The sequence below is a fragment of the Nelumbo nucifera genome, chromosome 4 (genome assembly GCF_055504915.1).
Source record: "Nelumbo nucifera cultivar China Antique chromosome 4, China Antique-T2T, whole genome shotgun sequence".
In the NCBI taxonomy this organism is placed as follows: domain Eukaryota; kingdom Viridiplantae; phylum Streptophyta; class Magnoliopsida; order Proteales; family Nelumbonaceae; genus Nelumbo; species Nelumbo nucifera.
This window is the reverse complement of record NC_142652.1, coordinates 26,912,059-26,935,675: the sequence shown is the minus strand read 5'-3', so window position 1 is coordinate 26,935,675 and position 23,617 is coordinate 26,912,059. Positions and strand designations below refer to the sequence as shown.

Sequence of the window (23,617 nt, the reverse complement as noted above, 5' to 3'; positions counted from 1 at the left end):
TTTTTGATCCGATTTTAATTGGAAACATCCTTAAGATCCCTATCCCTATTAGATCAAGTGGTGATGGTGGCTGGTTGTGGTTGTTTGACTGTAAGGATATTTTTCCTGTTAAATTTGCTTACAAACATCTTTTCTCCATTTCAACTAACATTCAAGACAATGCGTTTTGAATGAAGTTTTGGAAATTGAAGACTTATCTAAGGATTCTACTATTCTTATGAAAAATATTACATAGAGAACTGCACATATGAGACAAACTTTTTGGTGTTGGGTCTGAAGCGTTATTGTCCTTTTGGATGTAACCACATTGAATCACCAAGTATTTATTTTGGGATTGTTCATTTTCAAGAGCTATTAGGTTAGGGTCTTCTTTGTCTTGGAAACTAGATCAACTTTCAAAATTAACTATTGTTGAATGGATTCGGAATTTTGTGAATGGTTCACGGGGTCCTGATGGGGAGTGGATGTCTGATCTAATTCTTACGACTACTGTGTTGTGAAAGATCTGGGACACTTGTAACAAATGCATTTTCCAAGGGTATTCGACTCAGCCAATGGATGTACTTTAGAGTGTGTATCGTTTCTGTGGGGAATGGAGTTTTATACAACAACCAACATATATGGGTGTGGAAGTTCAACACATTTGTAGAAGAAATGATCCAAAATGAGTCCCTGCTGATGTGGATGTTATTATTTATACTGATGTTGCGATTATGGATGAATCTAGTATTGTTGCATGGGTGATTATTGGGGTGAATAATAGGTTCATCAGGGCAGGAGTTACTCCATCTCCTCTTAGTGATGTTGAAGGTGTGGAAGCATGTGCTATTCTCTCTGCTTTATTGCACTGCTCTGCATTTCATCATCAAAAAATCTATGTGGTAAATGACAATCTCAACGTGATCACTGCCTTACAAGGAAAATTGCTCTCTTCGTCATGGGCTGCTCAATCAATTATATCTGACATTAAGAACATTGCTACTTGTTTTGATGATTTGCGTTTTGTTCATGTGCATAAACCTTTAAATTTGATTTCTCATACTTTAGCTACAATGTTTAGGGGAATTCAACATGAATTTGTTTGGATTTCTCCTCCTAATGTACTCGTTGACTTTTTTAGCAATTAAAAGTTTAGTTACAGCAAAAAAAAAAAAAAAGTACGGGTTCTGGCCCGACCTACCTCTCCCATTCTAGAGCCTAGCTAGTGCAGACTACTCTAGAATTATAAGCCTAGGGGAGCACTGGTTTAAAACCATATGAATCAAATGGTTCATCAAAGGTAATAGCAAATTGCAAATTGCAAATTGCAATTGCAAAGGTAGTAGCAAATACAGACGCCTTAGAGATCAAGAAGGGCCTATCTTATCTATTATATCTTCCAATTGTCCACCATCATTGGTTACTGCCGCTGGCTGCTCCAATCAACCACTGCTTTTTGTCGCTTGGTCCAAACATCACTGCTCTATGCAGCATCTACTTTCAAATTTTATTTTTAAGGACTTTAATGAAGGGAAGTGATGGAGTGAGATTTGACCCGACCCCTTGGCCATACGACATGTGGAAGCAACCGAGAGTGACCTGGAAGAAGCGCTAGCTCGGCACGGCAGCGGGCCCACAACCCGAGCTCCGAGGAAAAGAATCCCGATCTCCCCCAAAGAAGGAACCTACAGCTCGGGCCCCGAGCTAAAGAGTTTCGAGCTCCCCAAGGAGGAACCCGAGCTCTCCCTTCGAGGTCCTGAGCCTTACAAAAAGCACAAAAGGCAAAAACCCGAACTGCCCACCCCGAAGCAGTTCGGGCCACACTTCAATCCGAGCTCAAGACTTCACCTCACACACCACTTCGGCTCCAAGTCGCCTGACTGAACAACCGTATCTGACGCCCAGGAGACCCGTACACAGAGGCGGCGCACCTGACTGATTAGGGGTCCGACACATGACAGCCGCCCTCTAACGGCCACCTGCCACCGCCATCTCAGACGGGGCAGAGGTGGCCCTGGCAACTGGCAGTGGAGGTTATGACACCTGAACTGGCAATTGACAAAGGAGATGACACCCGATATGGCAGAGGAAATGACACCCGATCTGGCAGAGGTAATGATACCCGAACTAGCAGAGGTATGGAAGTAAGTGTACATGGTGACTATAAAAGGCACCCATCTCACAAAGAAGAGGGTATGTGATTCCTGCGCTTTTTGGCCTTGAACTTCTTCATTTTCCCTTGCCTTCTCAAGAGCACTAATTTGAGCTTCGGAGTGTTCCAACCGGGTTCCTCCCCGGAAGTCTCCGATTTTTTCCTTATTTCAGGCACCTCCGATTCCATCAGAGGCGAGGTAACCGGTAGCTAGGATCGACCGGATTGTGCATCATTAGGAAGTATGACGAATTCAAATATCAAATGATCAGTTTATTTTTTTTTATTTATTTATTTTTCTTTTAAAATGATCATTTTTAGGATTAGGTAGGTAATTAGTAAAAAAGTTATGCCTTTTTTATGGTAAAATTTGTGGCTTTATGGTCTGATCTTTTTTTTTTTTTCTTTCAGATGGAATCCCGTTTGGTTTAATGGGCGTTTATGGATAGGCTATTTATTTGTATTTTTTTATTTTAAACATTTATTTATACTTTTTCATTTTAAATATTTTCTATTTTTGTTGTTTGGTTAGATTTCACTTTAAACGTTTTTTACTCTCCACCTCAGTTAATACCCATTAAAGTGTGCCACACCAGCATTTGGTTTCAAGAAACATTGGGGGTATTAGGAGAAACAAGAATTTGATATTCCCCAAATGCCCCATGCACAAAAGTCAAAGCGTTTCAGTTTTCTACCATTTATTTGATAAATGATAAAACCAAGCGTTTCATTTTGCTTCATATACAAATGCCAACACCTATGTAATACTGATGTGGAAACAAATCAATAAATGCCCACAGAACCAAATACAGCCTTAATTAACCAAACACAGCCTATGTGACAGCGGCTTTTCATATAGAATGCGTAATTTGCAAAATTGATGGAATGTGTAAATGTACACAGACTATTATAACTGGGTTATAATAAACACCAAAAAATCTTTATACAAATATTCTTGCCTTGGCCTCACGTCCAGCCCACTCAGTCAAGGTGGTCTCATCTAAGAAAGGGGTTGAATGGCATAATGAGGGGATGTTTGGGATTGGTGGCATCACGTTCTTGATAAAAAAATGTTTTATTTTTAAGTTAATATTTTATATCACTTGGGGGTTTTGTATTGATTTCATCGAATTGCTCTCTAACTTTGCATTTTGGAATGTATTCTGAACTTTATTCTCTCTCTGCATCTTTGAACTTTTCTCTCTTTATCTCTGAACACTACTCACCGTTTAAAAATTTGAAACCCTAATCACTTCTCTGAACCTTATCTTCCCAACTTGTAATATGATTTTTAACTTATTAGAATCCGATTATCCCCGGCATTTGCAACTACCGTCATTCTACTCTCATTGGTGCTATTACATGTAAGTCTTTCAAAACTTCTCTAAGTTTTCTGTTTAATTTATACTTTTACCTTATTCCCCCTATTTGTTTCTTATTTGTTTCTAGTTGAAGGCATAGGGTACTAGTAAGCCAATTTCCCTAAGTTTCTTTTGTTGGATTTTAGGCGTCTCTTGTTGTTATTTCTTTAATGGATAACACTCATTTCACTTATTTCTTCTTTTTTAATTCTGAATGGAAATGCTAGACTGATTAATTGGATGGCTCACAAACCAACCAAAACCAATATCTGCATTGAAACATATGTGCCCAAGATTTACATTAATCTCAACCCAGAGAACAACAAATCCACTAGTTAGGTGTATATTTCCTAACGATTGAGAGCTCTAATACAATGACTTTATTTACACAAGTGCTCTGAGAAACATTGCTCTAGAAGAGGAGATAGGACTTTTAATCATAATGGTCTGAGAAACATTTGCTTCCTATCCATCCAACATCATGTTTAGAAAGTTTTGTGCCAATAAGAAAATAATGTATGAGTATATAATATAGGCAAAACTATTGTTTATTAGTTACTAGATCTGTTAGTATACTCATGGTTGCTTTATCTAATCTAACTGAAACTTGAACAGTTGAACTGGAAATAAACAACAATACATATGCTAGTCTGATATGTGGCATTTGTAGAAGATATTCATATTTAAAATTTAAGTTGTATCTTATTCTTTTTTATTTTGCATAACAGGTAAGAATATTTGCTAAGTGGTGCCTACAAGTCAGATTTCTTCATGTTTTGAAGCATGTGTGCTGAAATATGTGAACCATCATTGCAAATGTTCACATAGGCCAAACGTTACACCAAAGATATCTAGTCAAGATGATAATAAAAGACAAGTTGTACTTCATCTATGCAAGTAGAAAATATAACTATTTTGGATGGGGTATCCCTTATAATTTTGATGAGGTGTTTGAATTGGCACATGCAACAAATAGAGGAATAAATGAACCTAGTATAAGAAAGTGGATTGAAGAGAGGTTCTAGAACAATTTGAGAAGGAAATATCAGTTTTAGAGGGAAACTTTATGAAAGCAGTTTGGGAAGCATATAGTTTTTGTCATAATGATAGTGGTTTTAAAGTAGTAGATTTTCAAATGTATGCTCATAAAGTAATGGAAGTTAATTTATGTTACCAATGCAGTTAAGGTGACTTTAGATCACTAAGTTGGAATGGAATCATATTGACTATCCATTTTGTGAGCTTTGATTGATATTAGTTTTGACTGTTAATGCATATTTACTTATTACAAGTTGCTTTAATTATGAAAAAAACTCTAAAGTTGTGTTAGAAACAAACTACTAGCATGGTTTTATTGCTCTAATGGAATGAATGTTTTGAGTGATTGTTCTTTTTCAACACTAACACTTTTACACCACCATACCAAATTCATCCTAATATATTTTCTCAATGAGAATAGGTTTTATACCAATTTCTAGATCTAAATTGCGATCCTCATTCCTTAGGATCCATTTGGAAAGAGTACAAATACAAATATGTAGAGTGCAAAATCTTGTATTTTGTATGATTTTTTATGTATTTGTACTGTACATATTTGCATTTGTACTCTTTCCAAATTGAGCCTTGGATACAATAATGGTTTCAAAATTTTAAATTAACCATTATGAGAGCACATGGAAAGTTGATTCATTCATCACCCTTGGCTAACCCACTATGTGACTAATTGTGCAAAGTAACATACTATACCATTCCTTCCAAAATTTTGTAATTTCTCATAGAATTTATCAAATTTCTACTTGTTCAAAATTCCAAATAAATGACTGTAATGCTACTAAAAATAATAAATCAAAGTAGGAGCTAGAACACTTCTTAACAGTAATCCATAAATTAGAATTACTACATTACCACAATTTAAATACAAAAGTGGATCAACTAATTTGAGAAATAACTTTTTGTTTTGATAATAAAAATTAAAGGATTATATTTTGGGATTCAAGGTACAAAATAATATGGTATAAGGTTCAAATACAATCTTGGCATCTTTAATATCAAATCATTATAAGCAAAATGATACTCAATAGCGATTTTAATAAGTGTAAGGGAGTAAATAGACTTGATTTGCCATCTTTCAAGAAGCCCCCCATGTTACAATGGCAGTTAAATTGTAAAAACTAACTTTTCTCTTTAATCATTCACTTTAGTATTCAAAATATTGCTATCTCTTGAGTTTATAAGCCAAAATGCATCAAATGCTTAAAGTGATTCAATTACTTTGGCTTTGTTTGTGAACAAAAAACCCCCGAAATCCAAGTTTTCCTAAAAAACAAAAAAAGAAAGAAATGTGAGAAGAAGCCAATAAAAGCTATGAAAAAGACAAAGAAAATATATCAAACAAGGATATTGACATAGTTGAAAATATACACCTGTAAATTTGGCACATGAGTATCTATTGGTATGGTTCAATCCCTGATAAGCCCTATAAAAAATAATTATATCATTTTAACCAATATATAAAAGAAAATTTGACATGTAATTCTTTCAATTCAAAATTATCATTTGACTCATATGAGATCCACTAGAAATGGTCAAATACCACATGAATGTGCCAATATTTTACTTGAAAATGACCTACCTGCGATGGTAGTTTGTGAATCACTTATAATAGTCTCACTATTTTCCCCAAGCCTTGATTCTTGTAGAAAAGGAATTTTAATACCAAAAACATCAAGTTCTAATAGAAGATATAACCAAACCTTAATACCTGTGTATATGAGAGAGGTTGGTTAAATTATTGTGTCCTTATCTTCATCATATTCCCCTTAGACACATGATCCAGATTCCTAAATTATAAGAAAGAACTTGATTAGAACATTGTATAAATTGATTAGATGAATTGAGAAAAAAAATACCTATGTGCATTGCTTGATGATAGAGCATTCTTCAATCGATTGGTTCTTCTTCCGCTTTGCCTTCTTTACAGGTGTAGCTTTATTCACTAATTGAGTAAGCAAATAAACCATATCTTTTCTGTGTGTTGCAGTTTTTGTGATCTGATCAGAATGTAAAGTAGAGCTATGAGATGTTCTAGTTATGGTCACTTTTGCATCAATAGTCCATCTTTTCAATATATATTGTGAGGGTGTCATCTTTATCTGCCTACAATCAAGTACCTTCAGAGCATGTCCACATAAAACTCCAACAAATTCAATTTTTTTGCAACTACAACTTACTAAATCATTTGTTGAGTCAAAAGTAACTTTATGTTGACAACTCACTCCAAGCATGCTAACTATATACCTTGTTGTTGTTGTTTCAGACACAACTTGATGTTCTTCAATGGTGTAGTTCAATTGTTGCAATACTTCTTTATGAAACATAGAAAAAAATGGTGAGGTATAGACATTAGCAACATAATTCAATATTCCCAATTGTATTGGCAAGGATGGGGTGCTTTGTGTTGTTGCAAATTCAGCTTTCAATTCTTTATAGTGCCTATCAGCAACCACTCTCTCAAAATGCCAAAGGAATCCTGACAAATCATACTTAATATTAAGATATCTTTTGAGACAACTATTCATGTTCTCACTTCTTTGTGTTGTGCTCATGCCACCAGAAAATGTTTGGCGTCCAAAAACTAAAGCCCATTTATGCCTTTTGTTGTACAACTTTTTTAACCAATCATTTTCTTGGAGTCTATACTTATTGATCATGTTCTCCATGCATTTTCAAATTCATCCACATCCTCACAATCATAGACACAATTATTGAAATCCTTAGAAAATGTTTTGAACTTTTTAAATGCATTACTAAGGTGTTTTGCATCATTTTGGAACATATGCCAAACACATAATCGATGGTGTGATTCTGGCAACACCAAATTGATTGCCTTTGCCATTGATGCATCATCATCAATTTAGAATTGTTTTTAGTTTTTTTTCCTCCCATTGTTTTGATAAATACCTTAAACAACCACTCAAATGTTTCTACAGGTTCACCATATAATAATGCAACACCAAAAATGATTGTTTGCTTATAATCATTTAACCCAACAAATAATGAAAATGGTCGATTTTCCTTGTTTGTTCTATATGTTGTATCAAAGCATATCACATCACCAAAATGACCATAATCCACTATCATTTGCGCATCTGCCCAAAATAGATTTGTAACTAGCTTACCTTGGTCCAGTTTTATTGCATAGAAAAAAAATGGGTATTCTAACTATTTATTTTCAAAATATTGTAGAACACCTCCTGCCTCTCCCTTCTCCATTTTTCCAGTCCGATATGAACGTAAGTTGATGTAGCGCGATCTGACTACTCCCTGTTGAAGGATGATCTGGCTTCCAATCGAGTAGCGAGCTAGGTAAATCTGCAAAACAATGGATCAGAGAACTCGGGGTGGCTAACCCGGCGAGGTCGCTCTGATGCTTAAGTTAGTGTAATGTGGTGCGACTTGAAAGCTTTGAGAGCTTGAGAGCTTGAGAGCTTGAGAGCTAGAGAGCTAGAGAGTAGAAAAATCACGCGTACCTTGTGTCATTAGGGTTGGTGCCTTTATATAGTTGAGCTCTCGCGGGTTTCACGGATCGGTTTCGGGATCTTCGTCCTAAGGGGATCCGTTTCCGCTTTAATTGGGGAGTGATGTATCAATTCCGCCCGATCCGGGCGGGGAGAAGATTAGGCTTGCTGTTACGCAGCGTGATCCCGTGAGGTTCGGAATCTACTAGAGAAAATTCCAGAGTTGTTATGTGGTGGTTCGGGTTGATAGCCCCGAGTTGACACTTTGGTTCTTTAGTTCCGAACTGTATTGAATGCCGAGGTGCCCCGACGCCTAGGTGACTCTATGTCGAGGTGGTTGAACACCCGAGCTTAATCATTGCGAACTAGGCTTGCCAGGCTGAGCTGTCATCTCTTAGTTAGGTCACGTCCACCGTCCCCTTCTCGCTAGGTAGCGCCAAATCACTCTTCATCAATTGCCCCCCACTCCTCGTGCCAGGGGTTCCAATCCGGTGCGAGGAGTTCATGGACGATCTAGGTGGATTTGGAACGGGGTCGGACAATCTGAAGAGTGAACCGCTGGTCAAGCCTGTTCAACCGTCTGGCTCAACCACGAAATGACCCAGATCGCATCCTGGGTACGCGTGGATGTCACGCTGTTTATAGACTCCGCGAATGTCAAAGAGCGCACTCAACCGATTTCGTCCTTGGGTGTTGTGCAACCAGTTTTCATGAGAGCCATTGGATCGAACATGTCTCAATCGTTGATCACCATGCGGTTAGCTTTAAATAGGGGATCGAGGGGCCCTTCTTCTTCACCAAAAATCTTGTGATTGAGCTCTCCCGAGGTCGCGTCGGAGTCCTTCAGCTCACCACTTCTTCCCTTGTGTTCCGAGGTCGTTTCCATCTTTTTTGGTGAGTTCATCTTTTCTTCCTTAGTTTGTTCTCCTTTCCTGTTCCAGTTTCAATATGTCTAGTGCTAGTATAAATAGGCTTCTTAGTGACTCTAGTGGGCTTGAGGGTGCTGAGGATCAGTCTTTGACTCCCGCTGGCAAGGTCAGCTCCTCACTAGGTAGTTCCCCCCCTTGCCCCTTAGGAGAAACCTCTTTACCTGAAGTCGAGCCATCTCGGCCTGAGGAGCCTATAGCTCGGGAGGAGGGACCAACCTCCAGAGAGGGGGTCCCGTCTTCTTCTCGGGGTCGAGATCCAGATGACTTTGGGCCTTCCACTATGACCTCGGACAGGCTACTATCCTTGTTAACTCGTTATCGTCTTCCCGATAACCTTGTATTTAGTATTCCTTTGGGTCGGTTCCCTTGGGTTCATGGTCACCATGAGCTCACAGTTTTCGAAGAGCAGCTTGTAGCTGGGCTGCGCCTCCTGCTCCACCCATTTATTGTAGAAATAATTAAGTTCTTTGACATCACCATCGACCAATTACACCCGAACTCCATCTGAACTATAGTAGGCACAACCTCCCTATTCCACGAGTATAACTGACCTCTGTCCTTAGACGTTTTTAGCTCGATCTGCTCAATCAAAAAGAACTCTGCTTGCCTGCGCGGGGACATCCGACAAAGTTACTACATCTTTGCTCACCCCGTATTCAAAATTCTGTTCGGTAGCCCGAACAAAATACCGGCCTAGAAGAGGAGATACTTTTTTGTCCGGAACCCTAAGGGGTGGCCCTTCCCGACTCACTGGAGGGTGGCCATTAAAGACCTCGGGGGTAAGGCTAGATGCGGAGACCAGGGCGGTTGTTAACTCCTAGAGGGACCTCGCCCTAGAGATGAGAGATTTCCTGGCCGAGGAGAAGCTTGTGTGAGCTAGGCTGAGCCCTCCTGGTAGGCCTCCACCTCGGTGCTCATATTCTTTTTTATTTTGAATTTTCTTTAGTTCGTGACTAACATTTTCTTTTTTCTCTTGTAGTAGCAATGCCGGAGGTCGATGCAGAGAACTTTCTGAGGAGATTCCAGAGAGGAAAAAAGAGGAAGGCCTCAAAGAAGTCTCGCCGGGAGGCCGGTCCTTCTGCCCCCGTCCTGCCCGAGGTCGTTGTGTTGAAGCCGATCTCCGCCGAGCTTCCGATGGAGGAGGTTCATCCCCAACCTCCAATCATGGACCTGGATGAAGGAGCTCCGCCTCGCGATCTGGAGAGCACTTTTGTGCCCGAGCCTCAGCTCTCGAAGGAGAGCATAATGACACCTCGGCTCGGGCTCTTCAAAAGTAAGGACGCCGTATTTCCAGCCGAAGTCGCGGAGTGGGCTGACATGCCCACAAGCCAGCTCGGAGGCCGTGCTGCCGGCTACTGTATGGTGGAGTTTTTTACCTTTATACTTCATTTCCTTGTTCGCTTTTTAAGGGTACTTACCTCTGCTTTCTTTTTGCCAGGTGAACTTCGCCATTCACTCATTGGTCTACCAGTCTGAGGTCTGCCTGAAGTGAGCTCGGGATGCCGAGGAGAATGCTTGGAAACTTTATCGCGAGCTGGACTTAGCTCGGGGTGAGGTTCTTCGGGCTAAGAAAGGAGCTCAGAGTCAATAGGAGCTGATCTTGGCGCTGACTGAGGACAAGGAGAAGCTCCAACGCGAGAACGAGAACCTCAATGCGATGATCAAAGAGCGCACTGAGATCTTTGAGACCGCCATTCAAGAGGCATGAGCTGAGGAGAGAGAGCGCGCCATTGACGACTTCACGGAGTCTCCGGAATTCCACAATCTCCAGGTCGAGTACGGATCGAGCTCTTATCGGTCTGGCTTCAAGCTATGCAAATGGCTGATGTGGCAGAAGTTTCCCGAACTGGACTTCGGAGTTGTTTCCATGTCTGACCTTCCTCCCGAGATGGCGATGGCAACCAATGAAGAACCTAGATCCTGGGAAGAGGAAAGCGACAATGAAGTCCTCGAGGCGGGCCCGTCAAGCTGAGAGGACGTGGAGGAGGATCGCATGGAGACTGACCTACCCGACAGTTCGGACGCATGATTCTTGCCTCTTTTCTTGGACTTTTATGATGTACACCCTGAGCCTCCGAGCTCGGTTCATAGTGAAAGTTTCTTCTTCTTCTTCTCTTTTTTATTTTTGTACTCAAACCTTCATATTAATGAAATACAAGTATTTTGGCTATCTCTGTGCGAAAAATTTTCTAAGTGTAAATAACTCCCGAACTGGCAAACTAAACCAAATAGGAGTAAAAATTTTTTTTCTAAGTGTTGGTTACCCCGAACTGTCAAGCTAACGAGCTAAACTACGAGTAGGGATAACTGGAGTAGATTTTTATTTTTTTTTATTTTTGTGTTGGTTACCCCGAACTGTCGAGCTAACGAGCTGGACTCCGAGTAGGGGTAACTCCGCATCATTGTACGCCGAGATGGCCGAACACTGTAGGGTATATACCCGACCTGTCTGCACACGGGCTACTCGCTTAGGTGTCGGTTATCCCTTAGTGTCGAGCCATCAGTGTTCGAATGGGATTAACCTGTTGTTATATGCCGAGATGGGCTAGACATAGTAGGGTTTGTACCCGAACTGTCTGTGCTTCATGCGTAAAAACTGGTCTGCCTATGCCGAAGAGGCGACTAGGACTTGTCTACCCATGCCGAAGAGGAGACTAGGACTTGTCTGCCCATGCCGAAGAGGCGACTAGGACTTATCTGCCCATGCCGAAGAGGCGACTGGACTTATCTGCCCATGCCAAAGAGGCGACTAGGACTTATCTGCCTTTGCTGAAAAGGCGACTAGGACTTATCGTAGTGCCGAGGTCTTATGTCAGCTCGGCATCATGGCCTTGGGCTTCTGGGAGTGACTCTCAGTCCTCTCTCCAATTCGGTGATCCTTCTTGACCAGTTTGGTGATCACAAGTAGTATCTTCTTAGGTTGCTGATGTTCCACGCTCGAGGTATTTGCTTCCCTTCCAAAGTCTCGAGCCCGTACGTACCTTCCCCAAACAACCGTCTTACTCGGCACGAACCTTCCCAATTTGGTCCGAGCTTACCAACGTCGAGCTCAGGTACTATAACCTTCCGAAGAACTAGGTCACCGACGCGGAAGTGTTGCTTTCTGACCCGGGCGTTATAGTACCGAGTTACTCTCTATTGGTAGGATGTAGTCTGGATATACGTCGGGTCTTGTACCTCTTCTACCAGGTCTAGGTTGGTACGGAGCTCATCATCATTTGCCTCCTCGTCATAATCCTCCAAGCGTAGTGTAGGCACCTCGATTTCTGTTGGGATCACCACTTTTGTGCCGTAAGTGAGGTTGAAAGGATACTCACTTGTGGCAGTCTTAATGGTAGTCCGATAGGCCTAGAGGACACTAGGCAGTTCGTCTACCCCCAACCCCTAGGCTCAAGCTAAGCGAACTTTCAGTCGGAGAAGTATGGCTCTGTTAGTGACTTCCGCTTGCACGTTCGCCTGGGGGTGTGCCATTGAGGTGAAATTTTGCTGAATTCCCATTTTGGCACACCAATTCTAAAACTTAATATCCTTGAACTGCTTCCCATTATCGGAGAAGAGTACCCAAGGTAGCCCGAAGCGACATACTATGTTCTTCCAAAAGAAATTTTGTATGTTGCAGGCTGTGATTGTTGCCAAAGGTTCAGCTTCCACCCACTACGTGAAGTAATCTACTGCTACGACCAGAAACCTCCTTTGTCCTGTCGTTGGCGAGAATGGGCCAAGGATGTTGATTCCCCACTACACGAAGGGCCATGAGCTAGTGAGGTATTTCATATAAGAAGCAAGTCGGTGGTGGATGTTGGCGTGCCTCTGACACTTGTCGAACTTCTTGACAAGCCCGAGTGCATCTACCTTCATCGTGGGCCAATAGTAGCCTTGCCACAACGCCTTCTGTGCGAGAGCCCTGCCCCCCAAGTGCCCACCGCACAAGCATTCATGGGTGTCGTGGAGTACGTACTCGGCCTCTAAAGGTTGCAAGCAGCGTAAGTAGGGGAGCGTGAAGGATCTTCTGTACAGTTGTCCGTCTATAAGGACGTACTTAGCCGATTGGCGCTCTACACTTCGGGTCGCATTGCGTTTTGCAGGGAGGGTCCCGTAAAGCAGGTAACTCACGAGTGGATCGATCCAACTCAGTTCCGCTTGTAGTACGGGAGCAACCTCTCCTGCCCCCCGAGAATGCTAGGCTGAGGTAAGTCCTCTATATACACGGTCCGCATGGTGTTACTGTTTGTGCTGGATAATCGGGACAAGGCATCGACCTCAGCATTCTCGGACCTCGGAATCTGTCTGATGAAGTAAGAAATGAAGCCGCGTAGGATCTCTCTAACTTTGGCCAAGTAAGCAGCCATAGTGGAGTCGCGGGTTTCATACTCACCAGTGACTTGGTTGACCATGAGCTGTGAGTTGCTACATATGATGAGGTGCTTTGCCTTCACTTCCCTTGCTAGAGTTTTGATAAATGGGTCCTATTAGGGTCGGGATGGGTTGGATACCCAAAAATTCCCGTGAAATTGCCATCCTTAGATCTAATTTTCTCAAGAAGAAACCAGAACCAAGAACATGATGATAAAAATTATGGAGGTATTGAAGGGAGAAACCTTTACAAATTTGGGGGAGAATAGTGATGAAGTTTAGTTACTAATGAGAAGTAAATCTGATGTAGCAAGGGGTGAAATTGAGGTAGAAATCAAAATTTAGTGTTTTTAAGAAAATGGATGTTGGGGGAGAGGGGGAGGGGGTATGGAGAAATATTGTTTAAGGGTTTGGTTTGGTATGGGAAGATGCACTTTGTAGGGAGAGTGTTGTTTCTTAGTACGTAGAGGTAAGGCTGATGATTGTAAAGAGTGAGATGATTTTTCGGTCGTTTCCCACAACGCAATGCCAATTGATGTAGCGCGATCTGACTACTCCCTGTGTGAGGATGATCTGGCTTCCAATCGAGCAGCGAGCTAGGTGAATCTATAAAACAATGGATCAGAGAACCCGGGGTGGCTAATCCGGCGAGGTCGCTCCGATGCTTAAGTTAGTGTACTGTGGTGCGAACTGAAAGCTTTGAGAGCTTGAGAGATAGAGAGCTAGAGAGTAGAAAAATCACGCATACCTTGTGTCTTTGGGGTTGGTGCCTTTATATAGTTGAGCTCTCGCGGGTTTCGCGGATCGATTCCAGGATCATCGTCCTGAGGGGATCCGTTTCCGCTTTAATTGGGGAGTAATGTATCAATTAATAAAGAGAATCAATTCCGCCTGATCCGGACGGGGAGAAGATTAGGTCTGTCGCTACGCGACGTGATCCCGTGAGGTTCGAAATCTACTGGAGAAACTTTCGGAGTCGTTACGTGGCGGTTCGGGTTGATAGCCCCAAGCTAACACTTCAGTTCTTTAGTTCCGAATTGTATTGAATGCCGAGGTGCCCCGACGCCGAGGTGATTCTGTGCCGAGGTGACTCTATGCTGAGGTGGTTGAATACCCGAGTTCAATCGTTGCGAACTAGGCTTGCCAGGCTGAGCTGTCATCTCCTAGTCAGGTCGTGTCCACGTGTCCCCTTCTCGCTAGGTCACGCCAAATCACTCTTCATCATAAGTAATTCTTTAAATCTATAGAACTGAAACTCAATATTTTCACGACCACCAGCTTCTGTGACCATCAATTCAATTGATGCTTTTGGATTTATTCTCGAATCATCTGCATTTCTAACTTGAGTTGTTTGTGGCTCAGTCATTTTTCTTTGTGATCTCAACATGTGCTTCTTCTTGGGAGTTGCAATTATGTGATTATGAGTCTCATTAAAGGCAATCACATAATAGCAACCATTTTTGCAACGACTAATTTTCATATTTGACATATAACCACATCTTGTCTCTGCTCGATGTTGCTTGACATTGGTCCTATGTTTATCCTCAACATGTTTTCCTTCTCTACAACAACAAAACTTTCTAAACCTCACTTCCGGAGTCTTAGGGCATCGTAGGCTATTAGCTTTCCGCACACTAAATCCCACATGTCCCCCATATCTATTATAAAATTCATAAGCTTCTTCTTCTTCTTTAAATACCATGCCAACCTTTGGGATCCACTCTTCGGAAAGGAGGGCTATTTTTTTTTTTTTTGAATTTATCCTGAATACTTGCATCAAAGTCATTTTGTTCAAATTTCAGTAAATCATCAACAAAATCCTTTTCTTTATCTAACTCAATAGGCATAGCTAATTCATTTATGGCATGTAAATCATTTACCTCAAGTGCTTATGTCAACATGTTGTTGTTCATCTCCATCTACTTCAAAAACCAACCTTTGCATGGAATGTGGCCCAATCTCCATTCTCTATTTGACTACCCCGTTATTAATGAAAAAAATAATGACACATTTAAACATCTAAAAGTATAAATATAAAAAGATTAACAAAGTAATGTAATCTTGTAATCAAAGTAACAATTTGGGAAAAAGTGATTTTCGCTCCTACTAAGGGGGTCATTATGGTGAAAGGGTAAAGGAAAAGCTTGAAAAGTTTGGGCTCATTCAAAATTTGGAAGGGGAAGACTCCAAATAGTAGATAGGTGGTCCAAACATTTGGTAGTAGAAAAAGGTTGAAAAGCAGTGAAAGCAGGACATTCCAAAATGCAGAGTTAGAGAGCAGTTCGATGAAATCAATATGAAACCATCAAATGACATAAAATATTAACTTAAAAAATAGAACATTTTTTCAGAGCAGAAAATCTTTTTCATTAAAAGACGCATCTGTAGTAGCTTCACTGAGAGCAATGCGATGGTAGTTGTGAATGCTGGAAATAATCGGATTACAAGTTGGGAAGATAAGGTTCAGAGAAGTGATTAGGGTTTTAAATTTTTAAATGGTGAGCAGTGTTCAGAGATAAAGAGAGAGAATGAGGTTCAGACAAGAATGAAGGAGAAATAAGGAGATGGTGATTAAGATTTCAGAGATGAACAGTATTTGAAGACAAAGACGGGGTTCAGGGACAAAGAAGAGAGAAAACTATTTCTAAAATTGAGTTTGAAATTTTTTTGGGAGCTAACGATGGGGCTTAACACCCCTCCGTTAGTTCCCCACACATGTCAAAGTATTTTGCGTGTATATGGACAGGTGTTATCTTCTCATACGATGGTCAACTATATGGTCATACAAACGTGGTCAACAGATCCGGACTCGTTTAAAAAGCCAATTTAGTAGTAAGTGTAACTGTTTGTGGATGATGCCACATCATCGGACAAAGTCAGAGGGTTGTTGTTGTTCCAGAAGCGGTAGTGCTGATGTGGCATCATCCCAGACATGATCGGGAATGCAACTTGATGATCCCAAAGACCAGCAAAGTTAGTGTATACGAAATTGAAAGGGATGGGATATCAACGGAAAAACGGGGTGCATTGACAACCTAACACTTATCCAACGGTACTATCTCTATGAAGTATTTATTAGCTAGTTACCCTTTTAAATTTACAGAAATATTTTCACTATCAATTTTTGACTCTCTTGTATAACAAAGTTATTTAGTACAGAGTAAATTTGAGCCAGTTCAGCTAGGTTTAATTGTCTCTACAAAATAAGTCACAAAAGGCAATTAATTACAATTTACATCCTGGTTTTTCAATGACAATTGTGTGAATTATCTAATTTTTAATAGTATAATAATCGATTCTCCTATTTAGTTTGTATACAACTTTTACTAGTAAATATTTGATGCCTTATATTTCGGTTGCTACTTGTCCCATGACCCAACTTTGAAATATGTTGAAGTAATCTTGAAAATTAATTTCATATTGATTTGTGGTGGAAGGGGAAGTGTAATCCATCACTGACTACCATCTCAGGGGTTCGAGGGGTAGAGTCCCTGTAGTACGGATTCATGTCAATATTGGATCCGATTGGACCAACCCTAACATGAACCTTGTTAGGGTTGGTCATCATACACATCGCATTATATTGTATATTGAGGAGAAAGAAAAGAGAGAGCATGAGTATGAAATACACATTGTGTGTAAAAGGATGTATTGGAAGCTAGGGTTCGATGAGAGAGGCTATGAAATATTGTAACTAATCTTTACTATTTTATGGTGATTTTTTCCCTTTGATGGACATAGAACATGAGATGAAAATAATTTTCTGCATGTGCTTCAATATTTTATTTTTCTTCTTGTTTTCTCTATTTGCTAATTGTATTTTTTGGATCTTGCTTCAACTGTTGCACAATAATATCATTCAAAGTAATATCCTTGGAACCGTAAATGCATAATATAGCTACCTCCAGAGCACCTTTGGTGCCCGTTTTTCTATTTTTAATTTCTTTTATTTTTCTTTGAATTTGGTTTCGTCTTCTCCCTGAACCATTGCCTAACCCGAAACACCCCCTGTAGGGGCGTATCAGGAAGGCCCTGATATGATACGTATCGACCAATACGGCCTGATACGTATCAAAATTTTTAACCTTAGGTGGAGGCAGAGTTGGAAACGTAGTTAAGTGTATCCCCCCATCCCCCAAAAAAAAATGTTGGAGACGTATGAATACACTTATTACTGATAGCAAAAGCCTTTTATCCAGCCTTCCGTCTCACACTATTACCCGTGTGTGGAGAAAAGTAAATAGTAAATAGTGCCGCTCATAAATTAGCAAAATTTGCATTATCCTGTAATCTGACTTTTAGTTGGTCCTCTCCTCCATCGATCTTTCATTTCTCATGTAACCAGTTGTGAAATGAACTCAATTGTCTAATAAATTCAGCCGTTGGGCTCTTGGAAAAACAAAAAAGACAAAAAAAAATTGAGATTTTTAGAATGTACAAATTCCTGTTATCTTTATTTGGGGCAAGGCAGGTTATCATTTATTTAGTCGGTTAATAAAATTTAAGGTGCCGATCCTCCAACTGAGTAAATTTTGGGATTTAAAAACATAAAGATAAAAGGTCAAAAGCTAAAGGGAAAATTGTATTTCTATGAGTAGTGAGGTTTGAGATTAAAATATTTGAACAATTAATTATTATTTATATGTAATATAAAATCATTCTGACCATCAGTCAGAAAGCGACACATGGCCCCATCAAGGGGCAAATAAGAAATCCCTAATTGGAAGGTTCAACCAACAAAACAACCAAGCCAAGCAAGGAAAACCGAGTTGAACAAGAAAACTTGGTCCCCCTTTGGCTAGGAATAAGAAGCTCCGTTCTTCCTCTTCCTTGTCTAACTTGTGTATCGGAAAATTCTCCCCAAAGAACAATTATGAGGTATTTGCCAACTTTTGTGCTTGTAGTTGTAGGTTGCAGGAGCCTTAAATCTTCCAACCCCCTCGCTTATTGCAGATCTCAACAGCTGAACTTTAATATTACATGACACAATTAAAATATTCTGATTTAACGTTTTTGGCCTGGACACAAGACAAATATCAACATCATAAAGTCATAATAGATAGACCCTTTTACATGGTCCCTACAGAAAAAAAAAAAAAAAGATTTTACATGAACGATACATATGATAAGGTTTTGGATTATTTCCATCTTCTTACACTTTTTGGGGTTTCAAAAGAAAAGGTCGGCCGAGTACCGGACGGAAACCGGTTGAGATATCTGGCGTATAAAATAGACAAATAAAATAAATAAACCGTAGAGAAAGTATGAGAAGCCACGAAGTAAAACCAAGGCTTCCTCGATTTTACTCTATTTTACGACTTGTAAGCATAAAATTACAAGGGTATGAATTTATTGTAAGTTGTTACATTATGCTTCTGGTTTATTCTCAAACTTGTTTTGTTTCCCTGGAATCAAACTCTCGAGTCCATTGATCCAAATTCCAAAGTTTATCTCAAATATATTATATACCAGCCATCTAAAATTCTAAATGCATGGAACCGACAGTTTACCACCAAAGGAATGGCCCACCAAAGACTTGTCAATTATAAGCAACCAATCAAGTTGTGTGTTGTAATCCAAATTCAACATGGAAGATAGAAAAGTTAATTAGTGGACCATGGCCCGGAGTACGAAGGGGGTACAGACAGCAGCATTACCCAAAACAATAAATTGATGGTGATCAGATTAGATAGATAGGTGCAAATACATCTGTAATTCTGAAATCTGAATGAGTTGGGCCCCTGACTTTGGACCGTAGAAGATGCCTGTTCACACACTGCCAATGTCCTAGGTACGTCTAAAAAACAAAGGTCCTCCGTCCTCCTGCTGCGGCTGCTCTCTGTACTTGTTGTTGAGCAATGCCAGCCATATATACCAATCCATTGGACCCGCATTTTATGCGGGATTTTTTAGACATATATTATTGTTCCTGCATCATCAACTCAACTGTTACGTTGAATATAAACCGTGTGAGCCCTACCCTCTTTGTCTCCTCCTTTGTTAGCCTAGTCTCAAGCCCCTCAACTCATTTCTCTGCTTCCTAATTTTATTTTTTTTTCAGTTTTTGATCCAATAAATTGATAAATCTCATGGACAGGCTTTGATTTACACCCTTTTTTATTTTTAACAAAAGAAAGGGGGAAACAAGATTTAGTCAGATGATATTATGAATAAGCACCTGTAAACCTGAGGAATTAACAGAGAACACCTTCAATGTTCAATGATTAATCTCAATAATTGTCCTTAGTCCTTTGATTCTAGTTTCTTTCTTCTGGTTCTGGGCTCCAAAGACTAAAGAGTAGGTCGTAGTCCCACGTGTAGACGATGCCAACAAACTAAAATATCATCCTTTAAGGAAATCCCCAATTCCGCATGTCGGCCGGCACTGATGAGTGATGAGTGATGACACTGACCTTCTATGGGCCAGCAGGCCCAACACCGGAATTTTTTGGAATTATTAAGCCAATATTAAGACATTGATTATTATGTATTTTATGTGGTTACAGTTTCTGCAACAGAATGGAAAGATGACAAAATCCCACCAATTGGAAATACCATCTGACCCAAACGAAATACTTGGATTTGGAATTCACGGGGAGTCATATTTGATGTATAGCCCAGTTCTGATGCCACGTGAATTGGAATTACTTCCTTTGTAACTTTTTCTTTTGGATTCGGGAGCACTATGAAAGCCCAAGTATGTTTTCGATAATTTTGTCGGTTTTCATGGAATGCAGCCCCACAATTTGATTTGGTTTTGGTTTTCATTCTGTTTCTTATATTTATAATTTACTGCTCTCAAAGATTAACAAGGAAGCTTTAGATTATTCATAGAAGCCAGCAGCAGATATTAAAATTTGAAAACCAAAATGTAAGTTTGGATCAAACTTGGGGATTCAGGTGGACAATGGTAACGACAGATCTCTCTTGATCAGCTGGTGGGCTGACTTGGTAAAAGTGGATAATGCCACTAATGAATTCTCCTTGGTCAAATGTAGCATTGTTCTTTGAATCCAGATTTCCTAGGAACTCACGTTCTCTACCGCACCCAGGCCACCCTACCCACAGTGCACCGTAGCCCGCCGCACATCTCACATTACAAGCTAAGCTAGATGGAGATCGATGTGTGATTTGTTCGATTCAAGGCGGGTAAAGTGTGGGTAGAGGGTAGTGGGCAGGAAATCCCATTCCCATTCCCATTCCCAGATTGAGGAACAGGTGTGCATCAGATTCAACTAATTAGGAACCACCATGGTGATTTCATCTACGCAAGAGCCACAAAATTAAGGTCCCACTCGTTTGGGCATTACAATTGGAATTGGAGGCTGAAGCGTTACTAGAAGCTCTAAAATTTGTGGTGGTGGTGGAGCTTCAGTTGGATACAAGGGGATGCTCTCAAAGTTACAAATGCTCTCTGTGTTGGAGAATCCAACTTCTCCATGGCACATCAAAGCACACTTTCATCGTTTGTAGAGCTTACATGTCAAGAATCCCCACCTGCTGCTCAATTATCTCTCACTCTTACCTCATTGCAAAAACTGATCTTAGTCTCTCTCATTCTTATAAGAACAAAAATTTAGAGTTATTTAAATAAAAGAAATGTCCAATGCGAACCTGTATATAGTGGTGCAGGCTGGACCAGTTTAAAATAAACCCGGGCCCAACCCTATCTTTTACGGTTAAGGACCGAATCATCAAACCCAGCCCAAGCTTAACTTTAGCACACTCGGGCTGGGCTTGGGCCTTGGTAAATTGCATGAAAGGGTGAAGGGAGATTGAGAGAAGCTTCATTATTATTTTTAGGTTGTCATTGGCATCATTGCCATTGCCGTTGCCGTTGCTGGGATCTGGTAAACTATGCGGACCACCTCCAATCTCTCTGACTAACCACAGCTTGATTTGTTTCTCTGTGAATGTGAGTGTACAAAATGTCCACCCCAGGCCCCAGCTTCACGTATTGGACAACGTTTCAGGCATCTTGGTGGAAGGTAGTAATGGTCTTCATAAACTCTTCATCATAAATAAGCAGTTTCCAATCAACTGACAGCCCTTTGTCTTTTTAGTTTTTCATGTCCAAGCAACCTACTGCCGTTTCTCTCTTTATTTACCATATGCTTTGAGTTTGAGGTATCCAATCGTAATGCCCTATATTGGCTCTACAATATGTAAGGTTCAATTCAAAATGGTTTTCTACCACTTGCCTGAAATTAACTAGGTTCTATTCAAAGGTCCAATTAAATGTTTCTCCCCTATAATATAAACAGCTTGAAGCTTTAGTGGGCTGGTTCAGCTTTAGGGCTTGTCAACCTAAGACATGGCCCTTAGGCCCTAGCTAGAGACCCAGAAAAACAGAAGACAAAGCCCATTTTAACTAGGCCAAGAGCAACCCGATCTAAATCCATATACAACTCAGGCCTGGCCGAGTTAGTCAACTCTGAGATTTTTCTTTCAAAATATATCATAATGTTTAAATCAATATATAAATCCATGCTTGTGTGAAGGAGCTTCTACCGAAAAGGAGAATTAAAAAAAAAAAAACTTATAGGGGCTTGGGCGAAATGTCATACATACTGCAAATTATTATTATTTGCTTCTCTATACATTCTGCAAATTATTGCATGAGCGTGAATATAATGTAGCAGATAGAGTACCTAACTCCACATGTTGTAACTGCATAGAATACCCACATATACTGGGCGCCCATGTATTATTAACGGCGATGGGGTTGTGTAGGGCTGGGTTGAGCTTGAGTTAGACAGAGTTACTTAAGGCCTTAAACCAACTTAAACTGACTCACGCACAACTTCTCAGGCCCAGATCTAGTCAGAACAAAGCATAAAATTCTAAATATAACCATTTATATGGTCAGCTTGGACCCACCTAAGTTGGACGGCTATTAGCCATTGATTATGGGAAAAGGATTTTCATATTCACTTCATTTTTCCCTCCAGGTTGTGCATCAAACCATAGTTTTTAAAATTGACCTGGAGACCGAGTCAGTCAGGGGTCCGGTTTTTAAAACCAATCATTCGATTCAAACGGTTGGTCCATTCTAACAAAAAAAATTACAAAAAATGATAACCGGTCAAAACCATTCAAACTGTTCAAACGATTAACCACCCGGGTCAGCGATTTGCTTATCAAAATCAACGGTTTTTAAAGAAAATCCAGTTTTAGGGAAAATCAGAACCGTTTTAGGAAAAACCGGAATCAGTCACCTGACCGATTCCCGATTTTTTCAGTCCAACCGTCCAATCCAATCCAGTTTTAAAAACCATGGATCAAACGGTTCAACCATCTGGACTAAATGGGTCAGCCCGTAATAAATTTCATAAGATTTGTATTCAAAAAAGACATTTTTGGCAAAAATAGTAGGCCAAGGCTTCTTTAGCCCTATACTGCAAAATGTTTCCCAAAATCAAATAAAAAAACACCCTGATCTAACCACCAACACAAAGTTATGACATTTTCATATAAATTGCAATTTGCAACCAGTGACCTGCTTATCGATTCAACCAGGTCACTGGACTGGTTCAACCACTTGCTCAACAGTTTTGGAACATTTTCTGGATTTTAGGTAATCCAGATTAAAATCATGACTGGGTCATGAGTCAAATGGTCCAACCAACTGGATCAATGATAGGTTGAAAATACTGATAACAAAGAGAATAGGTTAAAAGGAAATTAGTTGCCAAATAAAGAAAAAAATATTCTTAAATAATATAGGAAAAATTCCCGATAGGTATCCTGTACTTTAGGTTGAGTATCAATTTAGTATCCAAACTTTAAAACGTGACAATCTACTATCTGAACTTTCATTTTGTGACGATTTAATACCCGGTATTAACCAGCCATTAAGTGGCATACAAAAAAATAAAAATACCCTTAAAGTGTCTTCTAATTTTTTTTTATCAACCATCCGAAAAACCAGACCGAGTGTCGCCTATTCCTGGGTAAAACCAGACCGGCGATTTCAAGGATTTCGATGCAAAAGAACACTTGCAATGCTGAAAGCTTTCGAGTTTTGGGATTCATGGGTTCGAGATTCTTCGTTTTCATGATCTTTACGTTACTGGCGTTGCCGCCGATATACGCTTGCGGACACTGCTCACTGCTAAAAGACAAGCAGGCCGAGCTCCCGCACTAGCTGTTAATGGAGAAAATTTCCAACCTCAGGTACCCTCTCTCCCTCGCTTTCTTTATCTTCTGTTTCGTGACAACTGCTGCTGAACAGATCTCATCTTTTTCGCTCAAGAAATTCGAGATAAACCCCATCTTCGGCTCACAAGTCGCTCTCTTCGGCGATGCCGAGGTTGTTAATGGTGG

General features: G+C 40.2%; 1 protein-coding gene across 1 annotated transcript; it reads right to left on the bottom strand.

Moving 5' to 3' along the window:
• Positions 1 to 14,492: 14,492 nt before the first annotated feature.
• Positions 14,493 to 14,993, bottom strand: LOC104603110 (protein FAR1-RELATED SEQUENCE 4-like). Its single transcript, XM_010267056.1, has one exon. The coding sequence runs from the start codon at positions 14,991 to 14,993 to the stop codon at positions 14,493 to 14,495; it is 501 nt and encodes a 166-aa protein (XP_010265358.1).
• Positions 14,994 to 23,617: the final 8,624 nt, after the last annotated feature.

Bases quoted from the DNA above. Each gene is read 5' to 3' on its own strand.
- LOC104603110 (XM_010267056.1), bottom strand. From the start codon at position 14,993: ATGGTATTTAAAGAAGAAGAAGAAGCTTATGAATTTTATAATAGATAT.